This window comes from Anabrus simplex, chromosome 5 (assembly GCF_040414725.1).
Source record: "Anabrus simplex isolate iqAnaSimp1 chromosome 5, ASM4041472v1, whole genome shotgun sequence".
NCBI classification, from domain to species: domain Eukaryota; kingdom Metazoa; phylum Arthropoda; class Insecta; order Orthoptera; family Tettigoniidae; genus Anabrus; species Anabrus simplex.
The window spans coordinates 137,030,843-137,049,038 of NC_090269.1; the positions used below are offsets into that span (position 1 = coordinate 137,030,843).

Consider the following 18,196-nt stretch of genomic DNA (forward strand, 5'->3'; position numbering starts at 1 on the left):
TGTTAATCCGTTCGTTCCGGCAGTTTTGAAATTAGCCAATCCCGAATTTCTTATATTCATTTTCGACCAATCGGGGCCTTCTTCCCCAACCTGCTCTGTGACTGTGTTCGGTAACCAATAAAATTTTGTGGGCGGGTTGTAATCATTCATGAAACGTCTCGAATCTTCTACGAGGATATATAAACTGCTGATGTTCTGGTCTCGGGGCCACTTCAGTAACATCTTTCCTAGCGTGATTATATAGCAAGGGGCGGGAAGCGCCCCTTTTTTCAGGCGGCAGTTCATCCATCAGGTAATGGCCTTTTAATAACTTCTTTGTTTGCTAGCTCAGCAGTTTAACCCTCGGGGCAGGTTCGAAACTTTTATCATGTAACCTTCCTTTAAAATGTAAAAGACACTTGGTATAAAGTTCTGTCTCTTTAACTACAAATTGGGATAGAGAGTGCCTAACCCTCTCGAGCTCTCACTCATATCGTTTTGCGGTGACTACATTTTTATAACAGTTTCCCATCTCTTCGTAATGTATTAAAGTTTTATTTCGTGTCACCTCCGTAGTATGGGATTAGCCCTTGCATAAGCGGCCTAGGGCCAAATTAGGTTTTAATAAAGTGTATTAGGAGTGCTGAGTACGCCTCCAATCAAGTTGGTATTTTGGGGCCATGTCATTGTCCTGTTTCTTTACTGAATAGGCCTCAGTAGGTTGGGTATTTTTACCCCAGTTGTTGTGTGTCCGGAGGACAGCTTGAAGGTGGAGTTTGGTGTGGCCGTTGATGGGCTTGAACTTTGAGAGCGGGTTGCTCTTTCTTAAATTTGGGTTCTGTGTGCCTCGAGGAGGCTTTACTGGGTAATTGGGAGCTAGTGCTCCTTGGTATGATTGGGGTTTTCTGCCCCTTTGTTGAACCTTATACATCAGTAAAGTTGGGCTAATTGCTCAAGAATTGTGAATCTGGGGCTCGAAGCCCAAAATCCATTAACAAACTGTAATTGTACTTTCTTAACTTGTTGATATACAACTGAGTTCCTGTTATACTTGTTATTTCTTGACCTTGAAAAGAAAATATAACCTTTGTTAAATTTTAAATTAACTTTAATTTCGTAAGTTGAGACCTGTTCATCCCAGCACCTTCTTTCACCTCTAACTACCACGGATAACTCCGTAACAATAATAATAATAATAATAATAATAATAACAAAACTCCGCCATTGCCGGTCCCAAGCCCGGGGCCCCATCTTGCAAGTGATGGGGAAGGAGGAGGGGGAGGGGTAACAACCTTGTAAAAAAACCTGGGTCCATCTGGCTCCGGATGGTAGCACCCTGTAAGGGCCCCTGCCTAGGGTTACAGGTGAAACCTGGTCAACGGTCTCGAAGGCGGATGAGGAATGTAATGTCCCAACGGTGGAGAGAGCGGAAGAACCTAGTGGAGTAAAGCACGAATAAAAAATCATTTCGGACTAACAATCCGATCTTATCTTGGAATTAATTTCCTACCTTGTACAATGTACATTTCAATTGCAGAATGGTAAGTCCGCTGAATGAAAGCACTACCCCAGGTGGTAGCTCGGAAGAGAAATCCACCATTGCGTTATGCAATGCATCGGGACCTAGGGTTCTGGGGAGTCCCAACATCTGCAATAAGGGTGAGTCAGAGCATCCTTGGAATCCTTTCAGACTTAAATTTAAGAGGAAATTCTTTGCAGGCACTCTTAATGTAAATTCCTTGCTAAAAACCGGCAAACAGAAAGAACTGGAAATTTTCTTAGATAGACATGAAATCCAGATCTTAGCAGCTCAAGAGACACGGTTTATGGATGAGAATGTAACAGAAACCAAAAATTATAGAATCTTTAAAGGTAAACCAGCAATCAAAATTATGAAAGGAATGCCACTACTAGGTACCGCCTTTTATGTCCATAAAGCAATAGTTGATAATGTTATGGAATTTAAATCTAGTTCAGAAAGGTTATCTCTTCTCACACTTAAATGCAAGAACAAAAAGTATACATTTGTTAACTGTCATGCACCAATAAATGAAGATAATAGCAAGAACCCAAGTAAAACTGAAGAATTCTGGAGTCTTCTAGATGATGAAATGTCAAAAATTCCAAAATCAAATGTTATTATTCTACTCGGTGATTTTAATGCACAGATAGGCAAAGAAAAAGTTTTCAGCAAAACAGTAGGGGCATATCCGGCACACAAAAGAACAAACAAAAATGGCATGAGACTAATTAATCTCTGTAAATCCTTTCACCTAAAATTAATGTCGACCTTCTTCAAGAAACTTCCAAGAAAGGCTAAAACATGGGTGTCCCCAAATCCGATGTTAGATGAGTTTCAGTTGGACCATGTAGCTATTTCTCAAGAAAGTATTAAGGAAATTATGAATGTTAAAGTAATAAGAAGTGGGGAGTTTGACTCCGATCATTACCTCTCTAAAATTAAGCTAAAGCTTCTACCTCGCAGGAATCAAAGAAGGCCGAGAAAATTAATGAAATACAACATAGATAGGCTCAACATTACACAAGCAACTATAGAAAACTTTCAGGAAGAAATTAAAATAACTCAGCATGGCAAATGGCCAGAATTATCTAAACAGATTAATAGTGCAGCGAAGAAAGTATTTGGATCAGTTAAAACTAAAAAGAAAGTATGGTGGAATAACGTACGTGAGGAAGCACTTATGGAAAGAGTGAAAAAGTGGAAAAAATGGAAATGTTCCGGAAAGAATGAACACTATGAGCTATTTAAACAACAAAGAAAGGAAACAAGAAGGATAATAAGGCAGGTTAAAAGATCTTTTGAAAAATCGCAGCTAGTAGAAATTGAGAATAATTTTGTAAAAAATAACTCCCGAAATTTCTATCAGACCTTTAAGAATAACCTGAAAGGTTATCAATCCCGGAGCATTTGCTTCAGAGATGCAAATGGTAATATTGGCCTTAACAATGCCGAGAATTGTGAGATTCTGGCAAAACACTTCGAACACCTGCTGAACTGCCCTGAGCCAAATCATAAATTAGAATTTTCAGAAATTCAGGAAAATCTAGAAGCTGATTCACCTCCAACAGCGGAAGAAATAAAGGAAGCAATAAAAAATCTTAAAAATAACAAAGCTAGTGGGGAAGACTCCATAACAGCTGAACTTTTAAAATGGGCTGAACCAAAAATTATAGAAGATCTACAAATAATCTTTGAAGAAATTTGGGAAACAGAAAAGATCCCAGAGGATTGGAAAGTGGCTCTAATACACCCATTACACAAGAAGGGTAACAAGCAGGATGTCAACAACTACAGAGGTATATCTCTCTTGCCAGTTGCTTACAAGATATTCTCAACAATACTACTAAATAGAGTAAAATCGACACTGGACAGTCAATTGGGTGAATATCAAGGTGGATTTAGAGAAGGAAGATCTTGCTCCGAACAGATTTTCAACCTGAAATCTATAATTCGATACAGATTAATAAACTCCAAAGACATAGTTGTAACATTTATTGACTTTAAAAAAGCCTTTGACTCTGTTGATAGGGAAACCCTAGATAAAGTAATCCGTGAATTTGGAGTTAAAACTAAATTGGCAAACCTAATTCGTGAAACACTTACAGACACTATCTCGAAAGTAAAATTTATGGGTGAAGTATCTCGACCTTTCAAAATAAATACAGGTGTCAGGCAGGGCGATGGTCTATCTCCACTCCTTTTCAATTGTGTCATGGAGAAAATTGTAAGAATTTGGAATGAAAAACTGAAAGAATCTAAAATATTGCCACTCATGCTGGGGAAGAAGAGCAAAGGTGTTGCAATAAATTGCCTAGCATTTGCAGATGACTTTGCCATACTTTCAGAAAGCCTTACAGATGCAGCAATGCAAGTCAATCTCCTTGAAAAGACAGCCAACATGACAAGCTTGAGAATCTCTGCCGAGAAAACAAAATTTTTGACGAATATAAAAAGTGCCCCAAAGTTTTTAGCAACGGATATTGGTCGAATAGAAAAGGTAAAGAAATTCAAATATTTGGGTGAGACAATTCAAGAAAATGGTTTAGAAAAATCTGCTATAGAGGAGAGGATACAAAAGATGGAAAGAGCATACGGTATAACTAAGAATACTTACAACAAAAAGTGCTTATCAAGGAAACTTAAAATAAAGTACTACAACACAGTAGTGAAACCAGAATGCCTTTATGCCAGCGAATGTCTAGCACTGAACTACAAGCTTGATAAATTAGAAATATTAGAAAGAAGAACTATAAGGAAAATATTAGGTCCTCCAAGAATTGCAGAGTTTTGGAAATTAAGAAGTAACAATGAAATTTACCAGAACGTAGAAAACATATCAGAAACAATAAGAAAAAGGAGATTGCTGTTTCTTGGACACATTTACAGAATGGATGACAATAGACTAACTAAACGAATCTTCAAGTACCTTTGAGAAAAGAAATCAACTACCACCTGGATTCAAGAAGTCAAGAAAGACCTGGAAAGGAACAACATACGAGAAGAAGAATTATTGGAAAGAAAGATTTTTAGGAAGAAAGTCTTACAAATGGAAGGATTCCAAGGGAAGAAGAAAAAGAAAACAGGCACAAAGTGGACTGAAGACAGGAAAAAGAAACACAGTGAAACAATGAAAGAGTACTGGAAGAAAAGGAAAGAACTAAGGAGGAACAATTGAAATTGTAACGTGGTCCTTAGAAGGCCGGAACGCAAGAAGAAGAAGAAGAAGAAGAAGAAGAAGAAGAAGAAGAAGAAGAAGAAGAAGAAGAAGAAGAAGAAGAAGAAGAAGAAAATTAATAATGCATGTCTTCTGGAAAGGCCTGTTGGTGACATAAGGATGAAATGAATTGTGAAGACGTCACAAACACCCAGTCTCCACGCCAGGGGAATTAAGAGTATGAGGAGGTTGATTCTGGGGAAGATGTAGGGAACGCTTACCATTTTAAAATATCAGCAATTTATCTGCATACTTCAGTTGTGAGAATGGTTTATTCAGTACCTGTTTTATATGGTTCAGCCTTTTTACAAAAGTAACCCCACAAGGTATGTCACGTTATACACTGTAACTTCAAATAAACTAAAATTGTTCTGAGAACAATAATACTACTGAAATACACAAATAATTTTCTCAACTATAAACAATCAGTAAGATGTCTTGTACATATGAGGGGGCACCCAAAAAAATGAATTCTCTTTTAAAGCTATATATTTTCAAAGTTTTTACAAAACAACCTTATCCCCTTCAAAACACTCTCCATTACAACTAATACATTTGTCCCACCGGTGCTTCCACTGTTCGAAACATTTTTTGTGGTCATCTTTAGAAATGGCTGACAGCTCCTACCTCGTTTTTTTCTTAACCTCTTCAATGTTGTCAAATCGGTGTCCTTTCATGCCCCTTTTTATGCGTGGGAATATGAAAAAGTTGCACGGAGCCAGGTCAGGCGTGGGGCAGTGGAACCATACCATTTTTAGCTAAAAATTGTCCAAAAGAGATGGCTTTGTGTGCAGGTGCATTGTCGTGGTGGACGAACCAGTCTCCTATCTGCCACAAATCGGGCCTTTTTTTGACGAACACTGTTGCGCAATCTTCGTAAAACTTCCCAATAAAAGGTTTGTATGTTGTTCACTTAAACTTACCATCATAAAAAACGAAACAAGAACAAAACAGCACTAGCATAAGCAATCATTGCCGATGAACAGAACAAGCCAGGTCGACAAGACAGGCAGCATTGAACTGGCAATGAGTTGCGCTATACACGCCTAGCGGCAGAAATGCATACTATACAAGCTTCGCCCATGGCAATGTTATTCCGGTTATTTTTGGGTACCCCCTCGTACAACACCAAACACATGACACCGTAATACGTGGGTCAATTGTGTCTGTTTGTAGTCTTCCGGAGAACTTTGAGTCATTGAGCTCTCTCCCTCCTTAGCAATGGGAGGGCGAGTGGCGAACTGACGGAGTAAAGCCTTGTCCACCCATCCCCTCTTTTTCCGCACGTATTGGACATTCAGCAATGAGCCACACAAGGTAAGGCGAGGGGAAAGGAACGCAGCTCGTGGACTTCAACATCAGTCTCCAATGCCTTGCACTTAGAAATATGAGCGTCGTTTTTCCTCATAGCTTTCAAGTTTTGTAGCCAGGCTGAGTGGCTCAGACGGTTAATGCGCTGGCCTTCTAACCCAAACTTGGCAGGTTCGATCCTGGCTCAGTCCGGTGGTATTTGAAGGTGCTCAAATACGACAGCCTCGTGTCGGTAGATTTACTGGCACTAAAAGAACTCCTGCGGGACTAAATTCCGGCACCTCTGCGTCTCCGAAGACCGTAAAAGTAGTTAGTGGGACGTAAAGCAAATAACATTATTATTATTATTATTATTATTCAAATTTTGTAAATGGAACAATGTGTCAGATCCTTACTATATAATGTGATTTAGATTTCCATCTTTCTCATTTGAGGTTTGGGTTTCACCGATAGCCTTGGTAGCCCTCAGTATACACCACTGTTCACCAAGATACATGTAAGTGTTTTTATCCCACTGTAGCAACAGTGACAGTGATTGTCATCTCAGGACCCTCCTGGTAAAGCTCAGACTGAATGCACGTTGGATGAATCTCTCCATTCACTGCTCAATAATCCTTCATCATTTGTCACCCATGTGTTGTTTGTCACATGTTCCTTCAACAGGATAACTCCTTTCCCTTTATGAGGTAAGGATAGGGATGCCATATGTCCTCTTTTTCCTAGACATGTCTTCTTTTTAACAGCATGAAAAGCAATCCGACTGAATTTTTGAATAACTTGACAAATGTCCTCTTTTTTTTTTAAACTGTCTTAAAGTGGCATATGGGCAGGCAGACTGCCATATTTTGAAGATTTTTAAAAAATTGTAGAAAATAGTATGTAGGTTGCAATTGTAACATATTTACATCATCAAAAAATTAAAAGTGTCTATATTGCTGATTAAAATGTTGCATTAAGATCTACTGAACACTTCTCACATGACACATTTTCCAACGGTATGTATTTTACAACAACAACAACAACAACAACAACAACAACAACAACAAGTCTTACAACAAAGTCTTACATATAATGAGCTTGAGTGTGGAATAGTTTGAAGCATTCAGGTAAACAAAATGCTACAGAACTCATTGGACACCACCAGCATGTCTCTTTTCTTGTTACTTTCCCATTTTCTGCTTTTGCTTTATCTGCAGACTTTGAAAGTGCGCGTTGATTGTGCTTTCTTTTCTGTTGGAGGAATCCTCTAAACAAAATGCCGTCCTAGCAATCTGTTGGAGGCTGTACTGTGTAGAGATGAGAAGAATGCAAGAATGAGGAATGTGGCCTGCAAGCACGAACTTCCTGTTCTGCGCAGACAGATCGGCTCTTATCTGCTCGTATCTGCTACACGAAAACATTGACTGACACTTTGCAGTTTGCTGGATTACAACTGACAAGAGCGAAGAGCTGCCAGTAGAAGACAATATAAAGTCGCCTGGATAGTAGCGGAGTTGCTATGGTAACCATTGCGTCACTGGCTCTGCTAGTGAAAACCCCTTCGTCCCGTGCCTCACCGGGCATGTGCATTCTTCTGATCTCCCAACATTACTTGATCCTGATTGCTGGTGGACATCTGTTGTAGATTGTACTACAAGAGCTTCATCTAACTCAACCATGAACTGATGTAGATGGAATTTTTTTCTGGTACCTGCATCCCGTGTTTCCCGGTACAACACAAATGCATTTGTGATTGCCATAACGTGAAGTTCGAAATCAGGGTCTGGATTTGAATCATATACCTCTTTTTTTTTTTTAAACTGTTGTCATCAAAAATCTCTTCTAACATCTCTACGATTCCACTTTCATTCAATGATTCACTCATGATAGCAGCAGCAAATCACAGACTAAACACTTTGCACAATGCAAACAAAATGGTGAAAGCACACGCCTTGAGCAGCTGGAAGCATGGAGTTTAGAAGCAAACACCTGCAAAAATGAGCTGCTATAAGTTCAAGAAAACAATGACAGAGGACTTGAGCACACCATATAGCTGTTATAAACGTTCTACAAAGTGGTGGATACAGTTTCCGCCCAATTCTCGTTCGGGCTGTGTTGACAATCTAATAAATACGCGGGCCCGAGTTAGCCTCGGGTGCGGTCAGTCTGCGCTGTTATCCCACCCCGATACACACTCGGGCTCAGTCTCCAATGTGTTAAATATCAATAGGCAGCACTTTTTGTTTACAACTGTGCCCGTTGCATTTTCGGACGTGTTCCAAAATGGCGCCTAGGAAAGGTATAGAGCACTCAAACTCAAGAGAGTATACAACAAAGTCTTAACATTTAGATACAATAGGAGGCCATGATTAACTTGGAACGACTACATTTCAAAGGCCGTGCAGAACAGAGCAAGATCAAGCGAATTGTTTCAAAAAAACAAGTAAAATAGAATAGATTATTGAAAAAACTTGACTTGAAAAATTGAACTCGAGAGAACAAGAAGCAAATTGCTGTTGCTCTGTAAAAGTAAGGAAACTGTCAAATTGCAGCAGAAATCCTGAAGAAAAACCATTATAATTTAGAAGAAGACGGTAAAACAACCTGCAGAAACACTGTGGAGGATATAAATACAGCGAGATATACGTAAATTTATTTAAATACGTATACTGATAGACCCGAGGCGCAAGATCAGCGATACTTCAGAAAACATAAATTGGAAGCCGTAAAAAGAGAAAAGGATAGGAGAGAATTAGTCCATTAAAAGAAAAGTCAAGGAAGGAGTAATATTTTGGAAAACAAATCATCTAAATTTGAAGATTTTCGCAAGACAAGACAAAATATCTTACGCGGATTTAGAGAATTGGTCGATTATAACACAAAAGAAGACTAGAAGAATAGTTTAAAAGAAATATTATTCTAACAAGAATCTCAAATGAATATTTACTTCTCGAAAATATTTGAATTTATTGGCAGTTATTCTGAGAAGACAATGATTTGCTAAGCATCCAGATGGACCAACCTGGAGGGAGATATCATCCGAACAGCTGAACCTCTCCGAGATGAGAGGAGGAGTTCGCCCAGCCAAACCAACCTAAGATGAGATGAGGAGTCCAGCCGAACTTCGAACCATGGCCAATGAACCAGCGATGTGACAAGCAGAAGGAGAGCAACTGACGGCTGATATGATGAAAGACGAGCTAAGTGTTTATAAAAAGTAATATAATTCTTAATTTAGCTAGGCATATGGATTAGAATAGAGTATTCTAAGTGTGAAATATTTAAGTGTGCAAGTGAAACAGTGAAATGAAGTGCATTACATTTAAGCTGCTAATACTATATTTAGTGCATAATTAGATAGATATCTCGTGAAGTATGACTATGTATGAACAAGTGGATCAACGAGGTAGTTGAGAATACGAGTAGGAAGAAAAGTTATATAAGAGCTGAATGCAAAGAACTGTTATATGATGAATAATATCTATGAATCTCGCGAAACCATTCAGTCGAAGATTATGTCACAAGTGGATCGCGTGTGAGAAGTGATAGAAAGAGTCGAGTTATTCCTTTAAAGTAATGTTGTTAAATGCACAAATACAGTATTTAAGGTTAAGCATCGTATTTTTGGAAGAGAATTGATCAATGTAAGAGTATTTACGTACAGAAGAATGTTATGTCTTAGTAGTTGCAAATGTTATGAAGGAGGTTATGAGTGATGAGAATAGATATTGAGAAAGATACGGCATAGGCCTAACTAAAGCCAATATTTGACGTTAGCGTGAAGACAAAGAGCTAAAAAAACGTGTACTGCACAAAAAAATGCATTCAGTGGTCCGCAACAAAAACGCTTTAAAGAAGTCGAAGGTGAAATTGTGAGGTATGTGCACGAAAAATGCAAGGGCGGAATGGCCATACCGTGGCGCAATAAACTCGTTCATCGACTTTCAACGTTCGCGATTAGACCTATACATCGCTAGCCGCTGAATTTGGCTGAACCCGACAAGCGAGACGTGCGTGTAGCGGTAGCCGGTTATATCTGACGCTACGTAAAAGTAACAGTGTTATAGATAGCAAGAATAATTTCCTGATGGATCGTTGTATTGTAGATACGCATGGAATAGGTATTGCCGGAAAATTTTCAACGAGTTCTCTTCGGTATTATGATGCTAATGTTAAGTTAGTGGCCCTTAAAACCGCAGAAATAAAGAATAATTGTGCAGCCGCAAAGAAAAAAAAACAACGGCGTGACGAAAGTCAATGTTCAGCATTTAAAAATCGTCTAAAATGCGTAGGCCTACTGTACAACAAGGCATTCATATGATTTTACACACTTCTTTTTTAGCCTTATTTAAATTTTTTGAAGGTAAAAGTAGGGTTCATCTTGGATTCGGAAAATACGCTACTATATTTTTTTCAGAAATAAATTAAACATACACTTTCACCTAGTATCGGATTACGAAAAATAACAAACACAAAAGCCGTAGTGTGGATATCATCTGCGGAAACACAAGTTTTGAACAAACTGATTGCCGTTTCTTACCGATTTTAATGTGCATGAAGGGTTTTCCGACTTTTATACAAAACGACAATCCGCTATAGCGAGTGAATTTTTCGCTGTTGTGAGTTCTCGCTATAACGGACTTCTACTGTATATGAATTTTGTGACGTATTCTCATAATATGTGAAGTGTGAGGCATGTAAGACGATATCCATAGTAGTGGCGACGTATATACATAGTACCAAGATATCATAACGCGGATACTTGTTGAATTACTTGCACACATGATATATTTGAGATGAACTTAACGAATGAATGCATATCGAGCCAAATTGCAATAAATTAAGAATTATATAGATAGAATAGTGAGATGGATTATTTTATATTTTGAGTGTTGTTTTATAATTCATGCTAGAATTTTAAATGAGAAGATAGTAGATTAGGAGTCGTGATTTAAGAGGCAGTAGGAATGGAAACCTTAGCACATCAGTCATCATAATACAGTTCTTCGGAATGATATTCTACATTAACGAATTCAGATACATGACTAAAAAATGTATAAATTATAAGGAAGAATTCCAAATTTTCCTAATTCCAATGTAATTGTGATACATTGCTGCATGTGAACGACGAATTTAATTTTTCAAGGATGATCATAGACAACTCGAGTTTATTTCAGAAATATTGAATTCATAATATCATGTTATTTTATTAGTAATTATTCATGAATTACTGTATTTTACCACGTAATTCCCCCTTTTTTTTCTCGAAAAATTTTCTTGAAAACACTAGGGAGGGAATTATGCGAGTGGTGCTTCTAGGTATTCAGAAAGGAAGGGAAACGATGTATTAGGTAAAAGTTATATTTACGGTAATACCGATATGTGAAAAAAGTGGTACCTACCGGTATTTATTTTCAATTAACACAAAAGAATACCACGGTTCCATTAGGTTACAATGAAGAGCATCAATGCATTGTTTCATTGTTTATTTTCTCTCACTACTCTGCGGCCTCACTTTCGTCACTATCATCACTATTTTCAGGTTCAGGTAACACATCATCTTCTTCACTTTCACTATTCCACAACATGTCGACCTCGGAACCGTCAATGGCACAAGAAATTCCAGTTTTTTAAAACTCTTCTTAACAATATCGACACTAATTTTCTCCCACGCCCGGATTATCCACTCGCACATCGTCGGTAGTGATGGCTTCCTTATCTTGCCTCCTGGAGTTCACTGATGAGATCTCGCCGCCATCCATTCTGAATACAGGCGTTGAAGATGTTCTTTGAAAGATTTGTTGACGCTGACATCTAAAGGTTGAAGAATGGACGTTAAACCTCCAGGGATGATGACAGGATGGGACTTCATCAGTTTCATTTTCTCTTTTACATCTTCCACAAGGTGACCCCAAAAACTGTCTAGGAAAAGAAGGGACTTCTTTTGTAATAATGCCCCTGGTCGTCCTCCCCAGACTTTCTCCAACCAATCCACCATCAAATCTGCTGTCATCCAGCCCTTTTCTTGAACTTGTACGTGAATTCCATGTGGAGTAGTCTCTTTTTGGTAATGTCTTCCAGATTGACATGACATCAGCATATTCAATAAATAGGAATCCACGGAATACTAGCCAAGAGGAGACAATAAACGCTATTATTCCCGAGGAAATGACCCATAGAGAAAATAAGTTGGAGAATAGATCAGAAAATTATGACAGAGAAAGAGGAAAGAAGAGATGCAGTTGTCAACGTAGTGGAAACTCAAATGGAGGATGTGGGCAGAATGTTAATAGATATAATCCACATTATAGAATTAATCCATGGTACAGAGGAAACAGAAACCAACAGTACTAGAGAAATAAGACACGGTTCAGTGACAGACGAGGATAGAATAATTATAGGAGAAATGAGGAAAACCGACGGTATATCCAAGAGTTACGAGAAGAGAGATGGAATAAAAATCGTTGGGAAGAAGCTATAAGAGACAAAGATATAAATGGAGATATCGAGAGAGCAGAAAGCCTGGAACTGCAGAGTTACAAACATAGAAAGGCAGAAGAGGGAAGGTTAAACCCAGACACTCCGGAATTTACAAATAGTTCGAAGTTGTCGGAGAGAAAAGAAACACGCCGATTTCAAATTGAGGAATAGCGAGATGGTAAATAATGAAAGAAATGAGAACTCGGACAAAATTCACAGTTGGATTATCGCACAGTTAGATCACTGGGATATTCAACCGGATGATCTAGTTGAAGATAATATTCATGGCAAGGAAAGATCAAAATTCAGGGTACCAGTAATAATAGTAACAGTGGCCGATGTTAAGTTGCATTGCTTGGCAGATTCTGGGGCTAGCATCAGTGTAACGGCATATGTACTTTTTCAAGAGCTGAGTAAGAAAATTTATTTACCGACAAAACCCGTATCTGGAGTGAAAATTAGGGGAATAATCCCAGATAAATCGGTAGAATGTAAAATGCAAGCATATCTGACTATCATGATCGGGAAGCATAAATTTGAGCATCCTTTCATGATTATGAAAAAAATAAAATACAATATCATTTTCGGAATAGATTTTATGCTAGCAACACGGATGACTATAGACATGGAGAAATGAGAAGTTTGATCTCTAGTGGTAGAGAATAATAGAATACAATTAATAGAAACAATCCAACTCAATAACATCGAAGAGGAGGAAGAAGAGAACTCTAAAATTTGGAAGAGTATTGCTGAAGCTGGAGTATCGTCTATGGAAAAATGGAAACTATATGGAATCTTAGAGAAATATATGGAAGTTTTTAAGAATAAATCAGGACAAATACCCAATTTTAAATATAAACTGTTAGTCAACGACTGGACACCTTATAAAGGGAAGATATATGACGTCCCAGAAAAATATTCTTCAGATGTAAAGAAGATTATCGATGAAATGTTAGCCGATGGGATAATTACGAAGACAACTACTCCATATTTAAACCCACTCATCATAGTAAAGAAAAGTAATGGGAGTCTGTGCCTTGATGTGAGAAGGATCAACGAAAAGCTTATCCCAGAATACAACCAGGTACCAAGAATTAAAGACATAGTAAAGAGATTTAGAGGCATGCGATACTTCTCAAGCATGGATTGTACCTCATCATTCCATCACATCGTATTGGAAGAAAAGTCAAGGTTATTAACAGGATTTATGTTTAATAACCAGACATATGCGTATTGCAGATTACCATTTGGTTTAAAGAATAGTTGCGCTGTGTTAATAAGAGCCTTGGACAAAAATTTAATGACTGAAGCGAAGGAATTCGTGAACTGTTATGTCGATGACTTAAAATTTGACAGTACGACATTTGAAGAACACTGTGAGAAATTGGAAAAATTATTAAGTAACTTACAGAGAACCGGATTTAAGATTAATTTGGCAAAGTCTAAATTCTGTTAAAATCAAGTACTTTTCCTTGGACATGTGATAGACGGCGAGGGAATAAAGCCTAACCTACAAGAAAAATGAGATATTTTTCTTATTTGATGAGATACCCTGAGATTACATCTGACTGTTGGGAACTGATAGCTGTGTCGTACCTGGACACGGGAAGAGCTTACAACTATTGTTTGCTTCCGTTTACTTTCTAGCTCGTCGTTGTTTAGATGTTGTGTCTGTGCATAAATTGTGTATAAACTGAGTTCTGGAAAGTTTATTAAGTATTATTTTGCTGCAAATACAAATTATTCTTTTTTGTTCCAAGTCATATTGCAAACACAGAGCGAATAGATTCATTGCTTAATTCACAGTGGACCAAGGACAAAAACAGGTTCACAAATTGAGACTGTGAAAGGTGTAGTATGTTTGCAGTATGACTTCTAACATTTAAGTTGCATCCAGCTTCACCACTATTTGTTAGAGAACAAAATACTTTTTAGAGATTTCATCTTCAGAAAAGTATGAATGGCACAGGAAAAAACAAACATTAATGACAAAGGTGATACGCCAATGGTCTGTGATGAAAGTGAAGCCGATAAAAGTGATTAAGGTACAGTGATTGCATCAGTAGACTTTGTCCTCTTTTTTCAGGTTCGTGGCCTTCTTTTCTAGCTCTCTAGCTAAAGAGCACCACCTTTCATATATTTTCAGGCATACACTACCGGTCAAAAGTTTTCGATCACCTATCACAACTATGGATTTGTTGTTAAAACAGAGATGTAGTTTTAAATAATCTATCATAGCCTTGTTCTGATAATAAAACAAGCATGTAAAGACGGAACGATTCTGTTGTGTATTTGACCGGTTCTCCGCATGGAGGGTCGCTGATGAGTAACCACAACAACACTGACATGTCTTTACCCAAGACGTGTCCACTCGAATAGGCCTCATTGCTTCAGCTGTCTGTGTAGCAAGCAGTTTACATTAGTTTTCAGTACACTGTGTGCAGCTAGCAGTGTGTTTTTGTATCTGAGCAGGTGCATACCATATTACCTCCAAATGGGACGGAAGCAGGAGATTGGAACTGAAAAACGTGCTGTAATTGTAGCTCTGCATCACGAAGGGTATTCTACTAGGACAATAGCAACAAAGGTTGACGTAGCCCAATCTACAGTGGTGTATACATTGCAGCGGTTCAAGCAAACCGGTGCCAATGCAAGTGTTTCATGATCTGGAAGACCCTGTGTCACATCATACAGGGAAGATCAGTTCATATCTGTACAGAGTAAATGTCAGAGGACTCGTACGGCACCTGAAATTCACGAGGAAGTCAATAATATGCGAGCTGCTCCAATCTCTGTCTCAACAGTGCAATGCCGTATTCGTGAACGAGGTTTAAAGGGGTGCATAGCGGCCAAAAAACCTTTATTACGGACACAAATTAAGGTGAAAAGAATGCAATGGCACAGCAACATAAAAACTGGAGTGTGCAGCAATGGTCCAAGCTGTTATTCACGGATGAATCGAAGTTTGAGGTCTCTGGGAGCCATCGTCGAATGTTTGTTCGTCAACTTCATGGAGAACGTATGAAGAGTCAGTGTGCGACTAGTGCGAATTAATGGAACATTAAAGAAGGAAAGATATCAGAGGATACTGATCAACAATGCAGTTCCATCTGGCAAGAGGCTTATTGGTCATAGGTTTGTTCTGCAGCAGGACAATGACCCCAAACATTCTTCTAAATTGTGTAGAGGGTATGTCAATAGAAAAGAGAATGTGGGGAACTGAAAATTATGATTTGACCAAGTCAGTCACCAGACCTAAATCCCATTGAAATGTTATGGGATGAACTTGACAGGGAGGTCCAAATATGGAGGTCAACTAATGTTGAAGAGCTATGGAATAATTTACAGAGCTGTTGGACTGCAATATCTACACAAACACTACAAAATCTTAATTCCAGAATGCAAAGAGTTTGTGCAGCTGTTAGGAGGGCAAAGGGTGGATACTTTGAAGAGGCTAAAATATAAACCGTATTGTATTCTAGTTGATGATAGAGAGAGAAAAAATATATTTTGTTGGTCTATTTAGTTTTTACGATGTGTCTGTACATTGAAATAAAGTATCTATTTCGTGCATAGGTGATCGAAAACTTTTGACCGGTAGTGTAGTTCTTGTCTCAACTGATGGGTACTTACAAGTTCTGAAACAGACTATTTGCTAGATTGATCTGGCTTATGCAAACTTAATCTATTTTGGCACTGATGTGCCAATGTTATTAGAGCTGATAAGGGTATGGCATGCATTAATGTGTTGGAGGTATGCATACCAGGTAGCTCTTTGGAGAAAGCAGCATGCTGTCTGAGGTATCTTTCAGCATGATCCTCATTACTTTGTCAGCATCCGAGAGAAAGTTTGCTGGTAATATTTGTAATTGTGGTCTATGAAGAGGATAAACAAGAGACAGACAAAAATAATGAGGATATGACTGTAGCAAGGAAAAGGATGCTCATAAGCTTAGTTTCTTGTTCAGCTTCTCCATTGTTGACTTGAGGTCAACAACACTGGTGTGGACCCCTGGGGGTCCGTGGACTTCACTGTGGGAACCTCTGCTGTAGATTGCAGAGATATGTGAGGCCAGTTATTTGGTAGACATCAGTGAAGAAACAGAGGGTGAGAGAAAAAATGAAATGGCGTATGCCGGGAGTTTCCGAAGACATGTTCGGCTCGCCAGGTGCAGGTCTTTCGGTTTGACACCCGTAAGCGACCTGCGTGTCGTGATGAGGATGAAATGATGATGAAGACAACACACACAACCAGCCCCCGTGTCAGCGAAATTAACCACTGATGGTTAAAATTCCAGACCCTGCCGGGAATAGAACCCAGGACCTCTGTGACCAAAGGCCAGCATGCTAACAATTTAGCCATGGAGCCAGACAGGGTGAGAGAAATGTAGATAGATTAAGTTGGCGGGTTCAGATGCCACTGGTGTCCATTTAGTCAGTTTTGTTCTGTAGTTAACAACTCTTTGATATGTTCTATAAGAACTGAACATGACCTAACAAGTTGACAGTTTATTTCAAAACTATCACAGCAGCAGGAGGGTCACAGTGTTGCTGAGAATGTCTGTATAAACAATTAGATCTGTAAAAGAGATTTGCAGACTGAATACTGGAAAGAGCAGGTATATAAATGAAGAAAATTACGTGCATGAGAAATCCTAATCTTCTTACCTTTTCCTCAAGTTTTGCATGCTTTAGAGCAGACTTCAGCTTCTCTACCTCCTCTAGGGCCCGATTCAGACGTATTTCATTGTTTCCATAGGTCTGGGTTGTCTGTTTCATTTCTTTCTTGAGACTCTCTAACTCCTAATAAATAAATAAAAAGAAAACAGATTTCCATTGTTAAAATATTCCAATTAATTATACAAGGTCATCAAAAAAGAACATCCATATTTTAAAAATTTGCTGCTTCAAGTACGATAAACATATTGGAGCAATTATTGTCTTACACTGAAGAGGAAAGAAGGGAGGTTTTTAAAAAAATACTGGCAGTAGTCTGTGTACTAATTGCCTGAACTTGACCGGGTGATGTAACCCTCACTATGAATAGCACGCCTGGACATGTGCAGTGTGCCCAGGCCAGTATAATGTGGACTGCCCAGCAGAAAGCTCAGTGCATACTTTGGTTCATGGGATTTAAATCAAATGTAGTTCTTCAATATAACTGTAGAACAAATCACCAGTGTTCCAATGCACCGGACAATGTACGCAATGTACTGAATGCTGTTTCCAAATGGTTGGACTGGCTGCCTAGAAGTCCTGATCTTACTCCAATGGACTTCCTTTTCTGGGGATACATTAAGAATATTGTTTATGGTGAGAATTTATGTGACTTTGTGCATCTCAGAGATAGGATCACTGTTGCCATCGCAACTGTCACTCCAGACTTTCTCCAGCGTACGAGGCAATAAACTGATCAATGGTTCAATGTCTGCCATGCCACTAATGGGGCACATGTAAAAATATATTAAAGTATCTGAAAAAAAAAAAAAAACCTCCCATTGAAGACCATAATTGCCTCAATATATTTATCCTACATGAAGCAGCAATTTTAAAAAATAAAAGAATTGTTTTTGATGACCCTGTACAGAAGTTCTAAGCCTGGTTTCATCAAGAGTAGTCAAATGAATATTAACAAGTTGTTAACAATTGTGTTAAAAATTAAAATTCTAGCATTTCTCCAAACTTTTCCAGAGAAATGTTAGCTAACACAT

The 18,196-nt window shown here is 38.4% G+C and overlaps 1 protein-coding gene across 4 annotated transcripts in view; it reads right to left on the minus strand.

Annotated features, from left to right (window-relative positions):
* The window catches only part of LOC136874694 (testis-expressed protein 9), a 166,190-nt gene that overhangs the window by 66,370 nt on the left and 81,624 nt on the right, over nucleotides 1-18,196 (minus strand). For all 4 annotated transcript variants that reach the window (XM_067148335.2, XM_067148338.2, XM_067148334.2 and 1 more), the window contains one exon: nucleotides 17,154-17,288. In XM_067148335.2, coding sequence (XP_067004436.1) covers nucleotides 17,154-17,288 — 135 coding nt within the window. The remainder of the gene's footprint in view (nucleotides 1-17,153; nucleotides 17,289-18,196) is intronic.